Source organism: Melopsittacus undulatus, chromosome 6 (genome assembly GCF_012275295.1).
Source record: "Melopsittacus undulatus isolate bMelUnd1 chromosome 6, bMelUnd1.mat.Z, whole genome shotgun sequence".
Taxonomy (NCBI): Eukaryota; Metazoa; Chordata; class Aves; order Psittaciformes; family Psittaculidae; genus Melopsittacus; species Melopsittacus undulatus.
The window spans coordinates 51,822,130-51,840,719 of record NC_047532.1 but is presented as its reverse complement, the minus strand read 5'-3'; the positions used below and the strand labels follow the sequence as shown (position 1 = coordinate 51,840,719).

The 18,590-nt window shown below is 50.7% G+C and overlaps 1 protein-coding gene across 2 annotated transcripts in view; it reads left to right on the top strand.

Annotated features, from left to right (window-relative positions):
* Positions 1–18,310, top strand: part of ASTN1 (astrotactin 1) — a 56,254-nt gene extending 37,944 nt beyond the window's left edge. The window contains exons 13-23 of one of the 2 annotated variants that reach the window (XM_034063930.1): positions 87–281; positions 607–734; positions 3,057–3,161; positions 3,295–3,483; positions 6,549–6,817; positions 7,070–7,203; positions 7,840–7,991; positions 8,332–8,467; positions 8,578–8,678; positions 9,310–9,493; positions 14,639–18,310. In XM_034063930.1, the coding sequence (XP_033919821.1) occupies positions 87–281; positions 607–734; positions 3,057–3,161; positions 3,295–3,483; positions 6,549–6,817; positions 7,070–7,203; positions 7,840–7,991; positions 8,332–8,467; positions 8,578–8,678; positions 9,310–9,493; positions 14,639–14,873 (1,828 nt within the window). In that variant the 3' untranslated portion in view covers positions 14,874–18,310. Of the gene's footprint in view, positions 1–86; positions 282–606; positions 735–3,056; positions 3,162–3,294; positions 3,484–6,548; positions 6,818–7,069; positions 7,204–7,839; positions 7,992–8,331; positions 8,468–8,577; positions 8,679–9,309; positions 9,494–11,013; positions 12,339–14,638 lie in introns of those variants that run through there. The other variant, XM_034063929.1, reaches the window with a different exon arrangement.
* The last annotated feature ends 280 nt before the right edge of the window (positions 18,311–18,590 follow it).

Below are 18,590 nucleotides of genomic sequence, written 5' to 3'. Positions count from 1 at the left end.
TCTCTTCCAAATGTCCTTGCTGCACTGGTCACGTTCCCCACTGGTGGAGGCTGCAGCTGATGGTGGACCCTGTGCTGGCTTCCCAGGTGCATTGAGGACTACAAGCTGGGAACAGATGGGAGGTCATGCCAACTCATCTCAGAGTCGTGCCCTGAGGTGGGAGACTGCGGAGAGCCCCGTGAGCTGCCCATGAACCAGACACTATTTGGGGAGATCTTCTATGGCTACAACAACCACTCCAAGGAGGTGGCTGCGGGACAGGTGCTCAAAGGGACGTTCAGGTGAGCTGGGGATGTGGGGACGTGACTTCAGCAGGGTCAGACCTCATCATCCTCTCGAGAAGGCAGCAGGGGAAGCGGTGTGGGGCTGGACCTTAGCAAACTGCCTGGTCTATCTATGTCTGGCCAAGCTTTTGTGGGAGATGGAGGGGCCGGTGGGCAGGGCATATTTGAAGCTTTCCATCAGAGTAGCCATCTTTGTAACCTGTGCCCAAAGGAAAGACTTGTTGCTGGGCGCCTTTACAGCATTGGTCACTGGCTGGTGGGATGATGCCTGGCAGTTCCCCTGTCTTCCAGCCCTGTCCTCCTCTCTGCCATTAACTTGCAGGCAGAACAACTTTGCCCGTGGCCTGGAGCAGCAGCTGCCAGATGGGCTGGTGGTGGCCACAGTGCCCCTGGAGAACCAGTGCCAAGAGGAGCTCTCTGACCCCATGCCCGATCCTGAGTTCCTCACTGGTGAGTATGTCTGGCCGGAGCTGCACTCTCCCAACAGGACAGATGGTCACATGGATGGCTTCAGCACCTAACCCTCTCAGGGGGTATATATAGTCTGGCTTTAGCATCCTGTGCTCACTTTGCAGCAGCAGCAGTGCTTTAGAGGAAAGCATTTAAATCAAAGGAGAGGGAGAGGCTGCAAATTCATGGTGTGGTGTAGAAGCTCAAGTGTCCATTGGATATTTGGAGTATTTGCAAAATAATATTTTTTTTTTTAATTCAAGGCGAACAAGTTTTCCAAATATCTTTCCAAAAGTATTTCCAAATCATGAACCCTTTGTCATATATGATAATATATGCTTCATATATAATGAAGCATTCAAAACCTGCCTCAAGCAAACCAGAATGTCTTGGTTTGTCCTGCCAGAGCATCATGGGCCATGAGCAACAGGATTATAATGGATTTATACACAACCTTCAAGGATTTACCCTTCTTCTACCAAGTTGCCAGCACTGCTGAATAGCCTTTGTTTCCTTGGTGTTGCTGTTGGCTGAAATGGCCAAGGACACTGGGCAGCTGCTAAAAGAGAGGTGTGGATAGTAAGGTTATTATGGAAGGTGTCTGCAGGGTGGTATTGTATGAGACCTTCTGAATTCACTTCTTTTGGCAGAGCTCCTAGGAGGGTTTGGGGGAGCATCTGTGGGCTGCACACAGGGCCCAATGGGTGCTGGTTCCCCCAACAGTGCATGGCAATGTAGGTGTGTGTGCAGGCAGATGCAGGCAGGGAGGATGGTGGCAGTGATACCCCAGGCAGTGATCTCAGCAGGGCTGAGATACCCCAAGAGAGCTGTGTCTGGTGGGTCACTCCTGCAGCCATGGGGATACTCATCCCTGCCTGGAAGTGCTGGAGGACCCCTGCCTCTACATGGGGCTCTGCTGCCCTTGATATGATTACACGGTTGTAAGGAAGGCACTGCCGCTGTGGACTCGGCATCAGAGCAGGGTTATGAGACTGGAACTCCTCTGGCAATTATGCCAGGGAGACAGAAGCCAGTAAATTATCCTATTAATTTCCCACTGCTCTGCTGGTTTTTTTTGTGGCTGATTGAAAAAAAAAAAAAGAAAAGAATAAAAAGGGAAAATTAGTAAAATCTTCTCTGCTTGTCAGTGAGCAGGTCTGGATATTGCTGTGAATACACAAGAGGCAGAGCTGCTGAGTAAGGAAGGGCTGGTTTTGCATAAACACTTTACAGGGAAGAGCAAGGCTTTGAAGCTCTGTTGGTAGCAGCCAGCACCGAAGGGAGAGGCACTGGAAGGCAAAAGATCTTATCCTCCTTATTCTCTGCTTTCATTTGTTGTTATGAAGCGGGGGATGCCCGTTATCCTCCTGAACTCCTGCTGTGAGGCTGGTTAGCAGCAGAGTTTGCTGCTTTGCTGCCAAGTGGAGGCGAGCTGTGATGGCTGTACAGCAGTGCAGCTGCAAGGGAGGGGGTGGCTGTGTCCAAGCATCCTGCTTAGCACACGAGGGTTGTTCTGATCCCCAAAATCAGAGCCATGAGCACCCTTCAGTTCAGTTTCTGTTACTTTGGCCAAGGCTCAGCGGCCTCTGTCCTTCTGTCATGGAAGCTGAGCTGCTGCATGCCTTGGCTTCTTCTCTTCTTCTCTGGGCAGTGGCTGCCCAGCCCTAGTCTCCATGAATTTCTTGCTCCCATAATGCATAGTGAAATGGATGGAGAATGGGATGTCTTTGCCTTTAGAAGGAGAAACTTCAGGTCCTGCTCAGCCCCATCGCTGCCATAATGTCCTGAGGGAGCATGAGCCTTGACAGGTGTGCAGTTTTCCCTGTATGTGTGTCGCCTGTTTGGCTCAGTACTGGACAAAGGGGACCTATGACCTCTTGGCTGGCCACACTTAGGCACACATGGCATGACAGTGACCGCTCCCAGGCCTGCAGACAGCTCATTAAAAAGGGTAACTCTCATTAGTGAAATAATTAGCACACCTGGGCAGGACTTGGGAGTGGACACTGGAAAGGAAGCAGAAGGGGGGCACAGGAGGAGGCTCATTATCTTCTGACACAGAGCCCCCAGTTGTAGGATTAAATGAGTCCATGTGCCTTCCTTCAAAACCATGGTTTTAATTGCCAGGGAGCAGCTGACCCTCTGCTCTGAATGCCTTGCTGCCTCCTCAGGGGGATGTGATGTGTTCACAGTCCTTTTCCCCAGTTTCTTTCCACCCTACTGGCAGCATTGCCCCAGGCATGGCACAACGGGCTGCGGCCAACCCCATGGTAAGACATCCTTGGGCAGTGGCTCTGAGCCCCTATGTCTTTTCTCTGGCAGGGATGGTGAACTTCAGTGAGGTGTCTGGGTACCCCCTTTTGCAGCACTGGAAGGTGCAGTCTGTCATGTACCATGTCCGGCTCAACCAGATGACTATCTCCCAGTGTAAGTGTTTGGGGGAAGAAGTGAAGAAGGGGTGGCAGGCTCGGAGGTTGGATCCTCATTGCAAGTGTGCAGAGAGGTGGCAAGGGCTTGGGGTTCTCTGGGATCTGAGCATCTCCTCCCATCTCGTCCCCAGCTTTCAGCAATGCACTCCACTCTCTGGACGGGGCCACCTCCCGTGGAGATTTCATGGCACTGCTGGACCAGTTTGGCAATCATTACATCCAGGAGGCAGTCTATGGCTTTGAGGAGTCCTGCTCCATCTGGTATCCCAACAGGCAGGTCCAGCGGCAGCTTTGGCTGGAGTATGAGGACATCAGCAAAGGTAAGAGCTCTGCTTGTTCCAAGGAAGGGTCTGTACAGCCACCCCATGGGAGGGAGAAGCATAGCAGGGAAAGTGTTCATATCATGTCAGGGCTGTGTCCCATCTCTTTTTCTTATTTACACTCTTTGAAGCTGGCCAAAGAGCTGTGTACTGCAGCAGGCATTAGTCTGGGCCAGAAAGGAAGATAAATACTACATCCCCAGGGAGATGGAAGATGAATGCACTAATCCCACCAAGCCATCCTGCCTGATTCTGGACTTAACTGTTATTTCTGGACTTAATCCTGTTACTTCCTTCCTTTTGTCTCTGCCATATCTGCTCTCTTCCACTTGCATCCCATGGCAAGTGGAAGACTTTTCTCCTTTGAATGTGTTTTCATCTCCAGGGCTATCAGCAATGTGCTTTTAGTGTCTGGAAAACAGTTATGAAGTGGAAGGTTCCCCGTGGTGCAGAGGGCATCTGGCACTGCTGCACCTCCTCTGGTGCCCCCGCTGAAGCAAGATGTGAAGGATCCTTGGTGGAAGTGGTTTTGCAGGGGCGTGATGGCTGGTTTGGATGCAAGTTTTCCAAAAGCAGAGGCAGCCTAATGTCTGCCTGCTGCCAGCAGGACCACAGCATCTCTTGTGCTGGCCTCTGCAAAGCTGCCTGCAGGCATTTTGCTGGCTGTGCTGGGGATGTTGGGTTGCACCACCCAGGTTTGTGCAGCAAACAGGAGCCAGCTCCTAAGCCCAGACAGGGGGATGCTGAGTGGGGATGCTGCTTTTTAGGTGACCCTGGTTTGTTGACCCCTGCCCAGGAGCTCCCAAGTGCAGACAGCTCACATGGAGCTCACAGGCACCATGAGCACCACATCATTTCCATCATGAAGCTTCATAATTCTCAGTATTGGCACCAGCTCACAGCTCTGCTCTTGCTGTGCCCTGGCCACAGAGACATTTGTTTTCTCTCCAAGGGCTCTTGTGTGGGGAAAGCTTCTTTCTGAGCCTGAGTCTTGATCCTGCAGGCTCAGACCTCCTGCAGCCTGGACATCTTCCCAAGCCCACCTGCGAGAGTACAGACCCATTGCTGTTTTGCTGTGGGCTGTCTCCAGATGTAGCATCTTTTGATTGCAAGTGCTTTTTTTTTCTCCTGCAATTTCCTCCTCTTTGATTTTCCTGCTTGGAGGCTTTTCAGGTCTGGCAGTCTCTTTCCACCCACAATATCGCATTTCGTTTTTACTCTGGCACCTGCCACTTTCTCTCCTTTGCTCTTTGTTTGCAAACGTCAGGAGCTGGATATTGACTGAGAAATTGCAAGAGACAAATCATTCCCTGGCTACTCTGCTTTCCCTCGGTGCCTGCTAAGTTGCAATTCACAGCCAGCCCAAAGTGATCCATTTCCAGCTTCCTGGGGGGGGCAGAGTAATGTTCTGGTACCCCAGGCTTTGTTCAACAGCCTTGTTTTCTTTGCAGGAGTCTTGAGGATAGGCTAGTGCTGGCCCTCTTCTCAGTAAGCCTTTGAAATAGGAAGATTTTCCTGTTGAGCCATGGATGTGCTCTCTGGCAGCTCCCCATAGCAGACAGCCTGCACCAAGCCACCACTGCTGATGCTCTGAACCTGTCCCCGGGGGGAGGCTTTGTCTGGGCATCCTTCAGATTCCTCTGACCCCACTGACCATCAACAGTAGTCCCTCTGGACCCCTCTTTCTTCAGTGTAGACCCGAGGACATCCTTTGGCAGGGGTTTTGGATGAAGAGCACTGCTCCCAACACGACAAAGCTCACAGCAGCAGAGTGATGCTAGCCAGGGCAGTGATGAGCAGATCCTACTTCCTTGACTGCTGTGCCAGGACTTTTCCCCTTGTGTCAAATTGTTTCCTGCTATGGGAGTGCCACCAAATGCTGGGTCTGGCTCATCACCCTGTGTGATGTGGACACAGTGGCATCAAACATTAGGCACCTTTGCGTGGAACTGTGAAAAGTTCTGTGAACTTTTCTGTGAAACTGTGAAAAATGCTTTCCTGGTGCAAATCTTCATTCTGAGGCTGTTGGGTTGCAGGTTCAGCAGGGCAGGACCTGCAAATACTCCTCCATGCACACAGGGCAGAAGGTAAACGAGCCTTTAGTTTCATCACAGGCTGGGGGTCTGTGGTCCCAGGGGGTGACATATCTGCCTTCATGTCACCGTTTTCTTTCACTTCAAGATGATGCTTTGTAAGCTAATCCCTTAGGGAGAGATCCTATTTCCTTGCTCAACAGCAACTTTGTCTACCTCTGTCATGCCCCATGAGAGTGCAAAGAGATAGGAGCCAGGCTAGAGCCATGTCTTGAAAGGGAACTGCTTCCAGTGTCCCTTCCTCTGCATAGGGACTGAGTGCAGGAGGGATGGTGGGGCTGGAGAGGGGCTTGGTGGCTTTGTAGCCATCTTAGAAGCTTCCTGGGTGTCTTGAGACACTAGCAAGTCTTCCCTGCTCATTTTGAGATCTTTGGTACTACTGGCTATGCATCATTGAGCTGGGAAGAAGGCACTGAGTCAGCATAGATTGTGTGCACTGCACCCTGGACTGACGCTCATCCTCTCTGGTCTCATCTTCTGTCTGTCACATTAGCTTTGATGGAAGTCCTTGTGAACTGAGTTGAGTGAAGAAATCACCTGTGGGGCCAGGAGGGCTTTTGCAGTGGAGTGGTTTGGTAAGGGGCTTTGGTGGGGCACCAGCATGGGGTATAGGTGCCCACTCAGATCCTTCATGAATCTCCAGTCACATGAAAGAGGCTCCTTCTTGTGGGAACCTGCTGCACAGGCTTACAGGGGAACCAGGCAAAGAGCTTGGGCTGGGGAAACTGAGGCACAGTGAGACAAAAGAACCTGATGGTAGAGTCCAGAATGGACTTTCAGTCCTGATTCCTCTTCTGAAGACCAGTGAGCACCTCATCCCTACAGAGGAAACGGGGACCTCTTAAGAATACAGGAGGGTCTCTGGGCAGCATTGCCTCTCTCCTGGGTGGATGGCAGGGCATTGGCCCCCTTCCATCCCCTTACTGATGGCTTGGAGCCCACCCTGGTGCCCCTCTTTTCCTCCTTTCCCAGGGAACTCCCCCTCAGATGAGTCAGAGGAGCGTGAGCGGGACCCCAAGGTGCTCACCTTCCCTGAGTACATCGCCAGCCTGTCCGAGTCAGGCACCAAGCGCATGGCAGCCGGTGTGCGGATGGAGTGCCAGAGCCGTGGGCGCTGCCCCTCCTCCTGCCCACTCTGCCATGTCACTTCTAGTCCTGACGTGCCAGCCGAACCCATCCTGCTGGAGGTCACCAAAGCAGCCCCCATCTACGAGCTGGTCACCAACAACCAGACACAACGGGTAAGGAGCCATTGGCTGGGGGTGGTGGGGTGGACATGGGGAGGTGGCAGGACAGCATCGAAGTGGTCTTTGCAAGCAGCTTGCAGGCATCATGTCAAACTGTGGCAGACCTTGCCCACTGGCCTGCCCTGCTATCCAGCATGGACAGACCATGCTGGACCCACCAAGGGGTGGATGAACACTGACTTGATTGGAGGTAGGATGAGAGCTCACCTGCCCAGTGCTTACCCCCTTCCTCTGTCTCTCTCTCAGCTCTTGCAGGAGGCCACCATGAGCTTGCTGTGGTGCTCGGGCAGTGGGGATGTCATTGAGGACTGGTGCCGCTGTGACTCAAGTGCCTTTGGGGCTGATGGGCTGCCCACCTGTGCGCCTCTCCCACACCCCATGTAGGTCTCCATAGGTGCCCAGCCTGGCCTCTGTTGTGATGAGTCTGGAAGGAGGAGGTGGCATGGTAACAGAAGTTAGTGGGGCTGGGGTGGTGTTATGGAACAGGTTTGCAAATGGTAGGGGACCTGGAAATCAGGCAGAGGGTGCAGAGATGCAGTAACTTTTCTAAATTCAGCTGAAGACTGATTTTAGATCCATCCTGGTAGAGCACTGACAGAGAAGGAGCCCTTTGGACCAGAGTGCCTAGAGCTAGGAGTATGAGAGTCTCTTCTCCTGAGGTTGATCTCTCCCATGATTATAGCTTTGAAATGATTGAAGAAAAGTAATTCAGAACCAGTCCCTTCATACTGTCTTACAGAAACCAACTCATTTCTGGTGCATTTGCATGTGGTCTGTACAGCAGTGGGTGACACTAGCAAATACACTTATGTTGCCTTTTACATCAGCCATAGGGACTGGTTGGAGAGGTTGTCCTCAGGATCTCTCCCATAGTCTGTGCCTCAACCTGGTGGTTTTGCTGCCTTTTTAAGGCACAGAGGAGCAGCAAGGTGGTGATAAACATGGGTGAGGGTGAGCATGGGTGGGTGGCAGACCTCTTCTTCCCAAGAATCTGACCAGCTGGCATTGCCCCCCAGCCTCCGGCTCTCCACTGTTCACGAGCCCAGCAGCACACTGGTGGTGCTGGAATGGGGGCACTCGGAGCCTCCCATCGGTGTGCAAATTGTTGACTACCTCCTCCGTCAAGAGAAAGTCACTGACAGAATGGATCACTCCAAGGTGGAGACAGGTGAGTGGGGACTCCACTGGTTCTCTCTAGAAAGAGTGGGATGGAGATGTTGAAGGAAAACCTCTGTCTCCTTCTTTGCGCGTGGGAACATACCCAGTATCGTGTGTAAAAGAAAGCAGCCCATCTCCTGCCCACCATGCTGCACAAGTGGCAGCCCCATGCCATGGTGATGAGCCTTACTAGAAAAGCCAGTGGGTCCATCTCTGCACCAACTTCATGCATGAGCCTTGGTCCTCCTCAACAGCAGGCAGCCTGTTAGCAGGCACAACCTCAGCAGCTCTCCACAGCCCTGGGGACACGTGTGTCATCACCCGCAGCACATCCTCCCCTCTCTCCCTAGAGACTGTGCTGAGCTTTGTGGATGATATCATCTCTGGTGCCAAGTCACCCTGCGCCATGCCGGCCCAAGTGCCTGACAGGCTGTCCTCCACCATATCCCTCATCGTTCGCTGCCTGGAGCCTGACACCACCTACATGTGAGTTGGGTCCCCTGTGCCATGCCCATGGCAGCGCTGTTGCTCTTATGCTCCTTTCTTTGCATGAGGTCTTGGGAGTCCAGAGCTTCACCTTTTTCCTTCTCTGCCAGGTTCACGCTCTGGGGAGTTGATAACACGGGAAGACGCTCCAGGTCCAGTGATGTGACAGTCAAGACCCCCTGCCCTGTGGTAGATGATGTGAAAGCTCAAGGTGAGATGGGGGGAAATGGCTGGGGGAAATCCTTGGGACCAGCAACAGGGGGTTCCCCCTTCCAGCAATTCCCTGCACACATCTTGCATCCTGGCTGTAACATCTCCTTCAACCATGATGGCCCAGGTGCTGCCATGTGGTATTCAGGGTTGGTGTGGAGGGTGGCAGGAGGCACAATTTCTTTCTGCCAATGCAGAGGCACTCTGTGCCTCTGGAAGGGTGGGAGGATGGGTGGAATGGTAGGCATGCAGCACATACCAAAATAGCCAAGACAACCTGCCTGTCCTGCCCAGAAAGCAACTGGTAGTGTAGATGTTGGTTGTGCTCAAGAAACCCCACTTGCATACCTTCTCAGAAATAAATGGTATTTCATTCACTAACAGTGCCTGATGACACCACATGTTTCTTTTCTTAATTGGACCTAACTATGGGAACCTAACCTGGGCTGAGTCTGGGGAATACCATCTACTCTGTTACTCCTCCACTGGGACATTTTCTTAATATAACATTAACCATAACTCAGAGGACAAACCTTGGCTTTGGTCTTGGCTCTAGAGCTGAGCTTTAGTTTGGTGGGCTTTATTCATGGCATTCCTTGCAGCCCACTGAATACGTTTATACTTCTGTGCAGAAATAGCAGACAAGATCTACAACCTCTTCAATGGCTACACCAGTGGTAAGGAGCAGCAAACAGCCTACAACACTCTGCTGGACCTGGGTTCCCCTAGCCTGCACCGAGTCCTTTACCACTACAACCAGCACTACGAGAGCTTTGGGGAGTTCACCTGGCGCTGTGAAGATGAGCTGGGGCCCAGGTAGGCTCAGAAGCTGGGTTAGGCAGAGAGGCCTGACTACCAACAGATTTATCCCTTGTAGATGTTGGTGACTACATCTATGGGAAGGTGAATCTGGCAAATCTCATGAATTTGATGATAGAGCTTAGAACCTCACAGTGGTTCCTCACCCAGTGGTGTTGGATGCTGTGCATACGTTTGGGATCCAGCCATCTCCTTTGAAGGACCATAGACACAGGGCAAGTTGGAAGGCAGTAGACCATTGTTGACCCATCATCCTTGGCCATCCCACTAGTCTTATACTGTCTCTCAAGTTTTTCCTGGTTTGTTCATGCTATGCAGGGTGGGAAGGAGAAAAGATTCTCTTCTTCCCTCAGTAGCTGCTGCTACATGAAAATATGCATGGAAATAGTCTTAGAAAAATATTGCACAGCTGAGTGTGGTTGGAGTGCAGTAGAGAAGGGCCCTGGGCATTGTTGCAATTGACTCACTGTCAGTTGTTGTCCAAAGTAGGCAGTAGATTGACCTTGGGTCTGAATTGCATGTGTTCCCTCCCTTTCAATCCATTTCTGTGGTTGTATGGGATGATCTCGGGGACATGAGTGTTTTGGTGCCCAGGCAGTGCTGAGCTGGCACAGAAGGTTTTGGAGGAGGTGGCCCTGATCTCTTCCTGGCTGAAAACTTTCCTTCATGCCTAACTGAGAACCATGTCCTCACCCTGGGCTCCTCCAGGTCACTGCAGCCCCTCCAGTTGCCTGGGGATGGGTTGCCTCATGTCCTGGGGTTGTGGAGACAACCAGATATTCACTAATCCCCCTCTTCTTTGACATCTGCTTTTGTCTGCGTGGTTTCCCAGTGATGTGGATGCTTCCAGTTGGTTTAACAAGCTCACTGCGAGATTGTGTGGGCTGCAGTGGTGTTTCACAGCATCTGGCCTCCAAAGAGCCAGAACCTTGAGCCCATCCTAATTGAAGTAATCAGGATTACTTCAAGTGTATGTCAGCATCAGCTCCTATCTATGAAATGTATGGCCTCCACCTTACCCCTTGTTCCACACCTCCTCTTGCTGGTCTCACCAGTAGCTGTCTTCCAGCCCTGCTTCTCCAGGTGATCACTTGTGGATTTCTAGCAGAGAACTGGAAATCCCCCGAATGCCTTCTCTGTCCTCCAACCCTCTGGTATTTAATCAGAAAGATACAACAAATAGCTGATGGCTGTCATGCACTTAGTGTCTTAGGCATATCTCCTAGTTCAGCTTTGGTGGGAAATTCCTAAAAGATCCTGCACTCCTTGGGGAGAAGCTGGGATCCCTCCTTTTTCCCCTTTTCCCATTTATGTTCTAAGAAATGTGAACTCTTTGAGGCATACCCTTAAAGCTCAGTAGTGACATCCCTGTGCTTGGAGTCTTGTTAAGGCTGAGGCTCCCACCAGCTCCTTTGCCTAGGGTTGCTTCATTCCAGTGACACTCATCAGGCTTGGACTTTCGTCTCACCTTTGTCTTGGGCCCAGCTGTGGTGATGCTGCTCTTTCTCAATTTCCAGATGGGAAATCCAGTCCTGGTTTGCAAAGGACATCTGACATCTGTTGTGATGGTTTGCATGAGGAGCACATAAAATTCTTTATGTGACAGATTGGAGTCATCAGACAGCCACTGCCATCACTGTGGCTGAGCATTACCATAGCCGCTCACTGCCTCAGTGAGGAGACCAAGGACCATACAGAACATAAGGTGGAAGCTGCCTTCTCAAGCCCCACAAGGCAGATGCATATTGACATGGAGGAGCCAAAAATGCCACTGAGTTGCCCAGATGTTCGCTTTGCTGTGTGAGTTGACAAGCCAGAGGGTTAATTCCAGCCTCTGGAAATTCTGGAGTGCTTAGGATGGGATGACGCAAGTTGCTGATGAAGTGTTTGCAGCTCGCACTACTTGGAAAGAGACATTTAAGCAGCTGCAATGGGTTCTGGTGATGACAAATCTTGGAAAGCAGACCTCGTGTTTGATCGTCTGCGAGGGCGAAGCATCCAGACTGGTGGTGACAGGACAAATCACTTGCAGATGACATTATTTAGCCAGCAGACAGAGTGTTTGTTTGACTGTTGCTGATGCTCCTTTGAAATCCTGAATGTGGACCCACATGAATGACTTTACCATGTCCCTCCTCCTCCACGTGGCCATGCCGCCTTCTGGCTCTGCTTGTTTGGGGTGCGCTCGCCTCCCTTCTTGGAGATGCTGGCTGCTGGAATGAAGGAAGTGAGGGTGTGTGCAGATCACTTCCTGGGGTTACAAAAGAGAGTGCTCTCTCCCAATCCAAGAAGGGCTGCAGAAAGCCCCAGACTTGGCATAAGAAGAAATGGAGGGAAAGATGAGTAATTTTCTAGCAAGTAATAAGTGGAAATGGGATTTGATGCAAAGCCTGGTAAAGTCTGGTGGTGTCTATGGGCTTTGAGCCAAAATCTGTGGGATCACAATCAACATTCCTGTGAGAGTACATGTGATGCTGGAGGAAGAGAAGCAGTCCCAGCACCTTGTCTAGGTGTCTATATGCGGGGACCAGGACAAGTGAGAGGCCACGTACCTTCTCATGGCTGGAAGACCTGGGCAGCTTGGGTGGCTATCTGTGGAGTCAACACTGGGCTAAGCACCTTCACATCTCTGCTGTGATCTGGAATTGAGTGCTGGGGCATCAGATATCGCATGGCTTCAGAGCTGAGCAACATATTGGTGGCTTCAGACTTGCCCCTTTGAGCTGCAACCATATCCACAATGAATCATAGAATCATAGAATAGTTAGGGTTGGAAAGGACTAGTTCATCTAGTTCCAACCCCCCTGCCATGGGCAGGAACACCTCACACTAAACCATGTCACCCAAGACTTCATCCAACCTGGCCTTGAACACTGCCAGGGATGGAGCATTCACTACCTCCCTGGGCAACCTATTCCAGTACCTCACCACCCTCACAGTAAAGAATTTCTTCCTTATATCCAATCTAAACCTCTGCTGTTTAAGTTTCAACCCGTTACCCCTTGTCCTATCACTACAGTTCCATATGAATAGTCCCTCACCAGCAACCCTATAGGCCCCTTTCAGATACTGGAAGGCTGCTCTGAGGTCTCCACGCAGCCTTCTCTTCTCCAGGCTGAACAGCCCCAACTTTCTCAGCCTGTCTTCATATGGGAGGTGCTCCAGTCCCCTGATCATCCTCGTGGCCCTCCTCTGGACTTGTTCTAACAGTTCCATGTACTTTGTCTTGAAGGTTCCCTCTCCAGGAAAGTCAAGGTTGGCTCCAGCCTGGAGTAAATTAATTCTGCTCCAAGCAGTTCTGCCATGGTGCATGTGGTCTGGATGAAGGTTTGGAGGGGGTATGGATGGTCCCTCGTGCTTGGTATGCTTACCCTTGATCTGTCCAACCAGCCACAACACAGCCATGTGCTCCACACGCAGCCTCTGCTTATCCAAGTAGGAATGTGACAATGTGTTTTAAGAATGTGTTTTCCCTAACATCATGATCTGTGCTTCCACTGCCTGTTCTGTGCTGACCAGATGCTGTATTAAAGCTACCAAGGGGATGTATCCTCTCTGTCTGTACTGACCTTGAAGCTGGCTACAGAACTTATTACAGCTCTTGAGACACTTAAAATTTTGTCTGGGTTTTAAGGCACATGTGATACTCACCTTCAAGGCACTTGATCTGAAATCATTGCCTCCAGATTTGCCAGATTCCCTGGACATCACCCAAAGTGTTAGACAAGTTTAAAATGAATGTAACATGTTTTATCTTAACAAACCATTTTTCTTGATAAAGGTATTAAAAGTACAATTTTAAGAGGAAGAATATGAAAAGGAGAGAACACAATTTAGGTAATATTTGGCCAGGATCCTTTGCACTCTTCCAGTATCTCATTCAGCATGAGGGGTTGGTAACTTAGCACTTTCTCGCTATCAGAACAAGCCCACACTGAGGCTGTGATGCCCTGGGGGTGCTGCGTGTCAGTCTTCTGCTGAAGAGGGATTCTTCCTGGACCTCCTCTCCCTGTCATACAACTTCTTTTCTGACTTCCTTGGCTGTGTTATGGCTCTTTGTGAAGCACTACTGCCATGACCTGCCTTTCCTTGTTTTGTTCTCTGCAACTGGAAGACGCAAAATGCACATACAAAGAACTGGGGAGGTCTGCCACATCCCCTGCTCTCTCAGAGCTTTTTGGATCAAACCTATGTTGTATGCCTCAGTATGTTCCTTCTAGTTTGCATGCTGTCCTGTGGGACACATTTCCTAAACTGTTATTAAATATTAAAAGTAATCTACCAGGAGTGTCAGTCATTGTACTTACATCTTGTGGTACTTCATCTTAGGAGGATGATAATTCTTATCTCACTTTCAGACTCCCATAATGACCCCCACAAGCCAGGTATGGTATTTTGACAAGGGAACAATGCTCCCAGCATGCCTACCTTTTCCCTGCCCTTCCTACCATGTCACTGTCCTACAGTAAGCCATGAGAGACCAGCACAGTTCCCAAACTGTACTTCATGGAGAGGATACACATGATGACACTGCCCTGGGCTGGCCACACATGTCAAGCCTGACACATTTCTCCACATGTCTGCAGTGCTACTGGCTCCCAATTTCCCACCCTGTTATATGTGGGGTCCAGTAACTGCAGCAGTGACTGGTGATGCCATTTGGGTCATTGATGTCCATCCCAAGGAGTGTTGGGGGGTTTCCCAGCTATACCTGTGACTGTCCCTCACTAAACCCAGCCTTGTTATGGGGGTGATACAGAGTGGAAGAAGAAGGAGGGACAGAACAGGGAAGTGAGTGCCAAAACCAGTGCTGCAGGTCCATCACCACGATGTTGGCATGGGCATCTCTAACCATAGTGTATTTAGGTTTGCAGTGGTGCTACAGGGCTAGTGTGTCCCCCCAACTATGCTGTCCACCTTGGACAGTATCAGGCTCCACTCAGCTGCTGTCCATGCTGCCTGACTCTTGCATTATGTCTTCTCCCTCCAGGAGCTCTGGCAGTGTACTTAATGGTATTTGGTTTTCTCTCCTCATATGCTCCTCCTGCCCTTCCCACCATTCCCCCATGGTGTCTCCATCACCCCCACTGCCCCTCACTGTCTGTCCCCCATGGCATCTCTCCTTGCCCATCCTCACTGCAGGAAGGCTGGCCTCATCCTCTCGCAGCTGGGGGACCTCAGCAGCTGGTGCAATGGCCTCCTGCAAGAGCCCAAGATCAGTCTCCAGCGCTCATCCCTCAAGTACCTTGCCTGCCGCTACAGCGAGATCAAGCCCTATGGGCTTGACTGGTCAGAGCTCAGCCGGGACCTCAAGAAGACATGTGAGGAGCAAACACTGAGTGTCCTTTACAATGACTATGGTGACAAGGACTACTGATGGTTGCAGGCTCCCACTCTCACACTGGCCTTCCCACGAGCATTTGTGAGGGTTTTATACATGGACCCATGAGGGGAGGGTGTTGCTGACATTTCTGGAGGCAAAAATTTGGACCAGGGAGTGAAACCGACTGCTCTGTGCAGGACTGACTCAGTATTAGTTTCTTCTTCAACTTGGCCAAAAGCCTTTCTAGTTAGAAGTCTTGTGGGACCCAGTTTTCTTGGTTTTGTTTTATTCATTTTGCCAAGAGGTTCCTCAGCATCAGTGGAGAGGGGAGGCTGGGAGTGTGCAGCCTTCTTCTCCTACCCCATCCTTGCCCTGGCTGTGGAGACTGTTCCCAAGGGTGGGGGACATTGGTCACAGGAGAAACACAGTGACACAGGCAGGATGGGAGAGCAAGGGATGCAGGGTTGGGAAAATGGAGACAGGGCATACAAGTCAAGTTGAAATGCTAATGGTTATAGCTGAGGAAAACAATCACTAGATGGCCAGGAGGACTGGGATGTTTGGGGGTTTTCTTGCTGTTGTAAAGCATGAGGTCTGTATGAGACCCAGATGAGCGATGCTGACATTGCAGGGCAGGGCTGGTGTGGTGTCACCAGCTGGGGTGAGGAGAGAGGAGCTTTGGTGAGCCCTTCTCCTCAGGCTCTTCTCTCATGGTTAAAGCCCACATCTGCTCCAAGATGAAAAGTCCTCCAGAGCAAAAAGCGTCTTGTCCTCAGGGCCAGTGGTCAACTGGACATTGTGAGCTTTCTTCTTGTGGGACCACATTCCTGGGAAGTCACTTTAAAAATACCTTCCTGTTTGGTTTTTTTACCCACTACAATAAAGACTTTGAAGCAATTACAAACTATTGCTCAGGAGAGCCCCAGCCAACAGATCAGCAGTCAGATGGCACAGATGGAGATGCCTTCTGCACCAGCTGCCCTGTAACTGTGGCATAGCCCAGGCTCTGCATGGCAAGGGGAGCGGGATGTAGTGTACCCCACCACAATGGTGCAGGATGGTCCTGAAGGTCCTGGTCCCAGAGACAGCTCAGTGACACAGCATGGCAGGCAGGCTCCTGGGGATGTTGTTTGCCTGTGTTCAGGCTCACATCTGCAGCTCTCACCAGTGACTCTTTTCAAACCAGAGAACTGGGGTTGTCCTGGGACACTGGGCTTGGATCAGGGCAAAATGTTCTCCAAAACCCTTTTACCACTGATGGTGTTAGAGGCAGCAAACAGCTTCCTTTTAGCTTCAGCTTCCAGCCTGGTTTGCAGAGGAGGCATCTCTGCACTTGCCAGCTGTGCACCTTTGATCTGGACAAGCCAGGAGCCCTACAGAGGAATTTTTATGATGCCTTTTCAGACAGAAATTTCCTTTTCATTTTTTCAGTCCTGGCAGAAGTCTTCAGCCTGTCTCTTGTGACTTTCTGCCTCATTCCTCCTTCTACCTGCTAAGGACATGGCTTGAACATTTGCATGGTGCTGAGAGGGAAGCAGCTGTGGTCCATGGTCCAGAGCTGGTCACAGCCAGCAGTGCTGCATCACAGTAGTTACTCAACAGCAGTTCAGTATCTTCCTACAGGACCACACAGTGCTTTTCTCTTCCCTTCCATGGGCAGACCTCTCCTCCAGGAACAGCTAGCCTGGATGGGGTGCTGCTGGGAGCAGGCACCAGCAGTCAGTGTTACCTGGGTGTGTCATTTCTGTAATGAATGTGTCTAGCAGGGGTCATCAGGCAAATGCCTGCTCTTTGCAGTGAAGTCTACTGGGTCCTTTTGGATTCTTTTCATGTGTTTCTCCTTGTATTGCGATGTGCCTGATGCTGCCAAGGGATTAGGGCTCAGAGCAAGACCAATGCCATCTCCATGCACAGGTATATGTGCAGATGTGATCTGTACTGAGCCATTGCTCCTTCTCCTTTCAGTCTCCAAGACACTTTGATTTATCCTTTTGCTTCTCCCAGCAGATGCTGTGACATCTTTTAACTTCCAGCTGGGCAGCTGACCAGAGATGGGCAAAGGGCACCTCTGCTCAATGCCTCAGAGTGGTGCTTGAACAAAGGCTGCTCTGGCCCGGACTCAAGTTGGTTGCTCGCCAAATAATACTGCTTACATGGCCTTTATATAAAATGCAGATTGTCTTCCTTTGGGTAGTAGACTCTTCTCTTTTATTGCTCACCAGGTGCAGCAGCAGGGATGGGAGGGCTGCAGCCTGCCAGCCGCTTGCTGCAGTGGTGCCAGAAAAACCCTGGGCACCCCATGCATTCACACCCGCCTAGGTCACCCTTTTGTCCAGCCCCAAGATTTATGCTGGGGCTATTCAGATATTTCTGTTCCACTTCTGCGCTCACATTTCAAAGCCCTTGCATGGTCAACCAAACCCCTGCAGTATCATCAGCTGCCTGGGCTGGACTCCCTCTGCCCCAGTGTTCCCATGGCTGGGAGATGGACCACCCTGGAGGGCAAGGGGAAAGCCACCCATCCAAGGCCCTTCAGCAGCATCCCTGCCCAGCTGGACAGCACTTGGCATCCCCATCCTGTGATGTAACATGCAGTCTGTGTGTGGGGCTGTGCTCCACCTGGTTGACACCTCCTGGTGTGGCACATCTGAGGGGCCATCTTCACAATGGCCCTGGCTTTGTAAAGGCTTAGCAAGTCGGAATTTTGCCCAAACTTGGATTTTCTTGCCAGAATCCCCCAACTAACACATGAGCCCATCTCAGACAAATGCCAGCAGCCTGCCATGGGAGCCCAGACCCGAGAAGGGGGTTGCACCATGGCAGCAGACCTGGCTTTGGTGAGATGTGTTGTATGGGGCTTGCTCACCCAAAGCAGCCATGGGCAAACCCCACAGTGTGCCCTTCTTTGCAGAGCTGACACCATCCATGTCTGCTGCAGGGTTCTACTGTTTGGTCTGTACAGTATTTTCTCTCTTGGACTCCTGGTTCCCCCCACAAGTCCTGGGAGACTCAGAAGCTGGAGAAGACACTGTTTTCCATCCATTTCTGCAACCTCCCTGGCCCCCGGCTCTCTCTTCTTGTTTTATTTCTGAATTAATGGGTGATCATTCACCTGAGATGAACCTCTGGGTTGTTATCTTTTCTTTGCTGCACCCCTACCCCTGTAATAGCATTACTACCTTTTACTTGTCGTGGAGTTATTTAACATATAAAGATGGTTTGGTCCTTTTCTTTAAAAAGATGGCTACAATTCATGTTCCTTGATGTTCTATTAAAACTCTAATGTGATGTTTTACTACTGTAGATTGAAAGTAGGGTGCTTTAGGGTGACATAGCCATGTGGCAAGAAACAAAACTCTGCCAGATCTCTTTAAAAAAAAGAAGAAAAAAAGGTTTTAAACAACAGCAATGAAAAAACCCCATTGTAACACTATGTAAAACTCCAGATGATAACTTAACCAACTATTAAACGGAGCTGTTAGTTATCCATGGCTCTGGCAAACTGGAGTGTTTGTTTATGGTTCTGGTCCAGTTGATGTCATCTTTTGGTAATGGATGAAACACTCCCAGCCTTTGAACTTGGGTGCATTTTCACACAAGTTTAGCATTAGCCTGGCTGCCCATTGGGTTAGCTGATTCCCAAACCATATAGTACACACAGCCGGAGCTATGTCCTGCACCTCGCCTTGCCTACCTGCTCTTGCTGGGCACAGGAAGGTCCAGATACCTGCAAGCACCTCTGGTTTGGGGAGAAAGGGTACATTTACACAT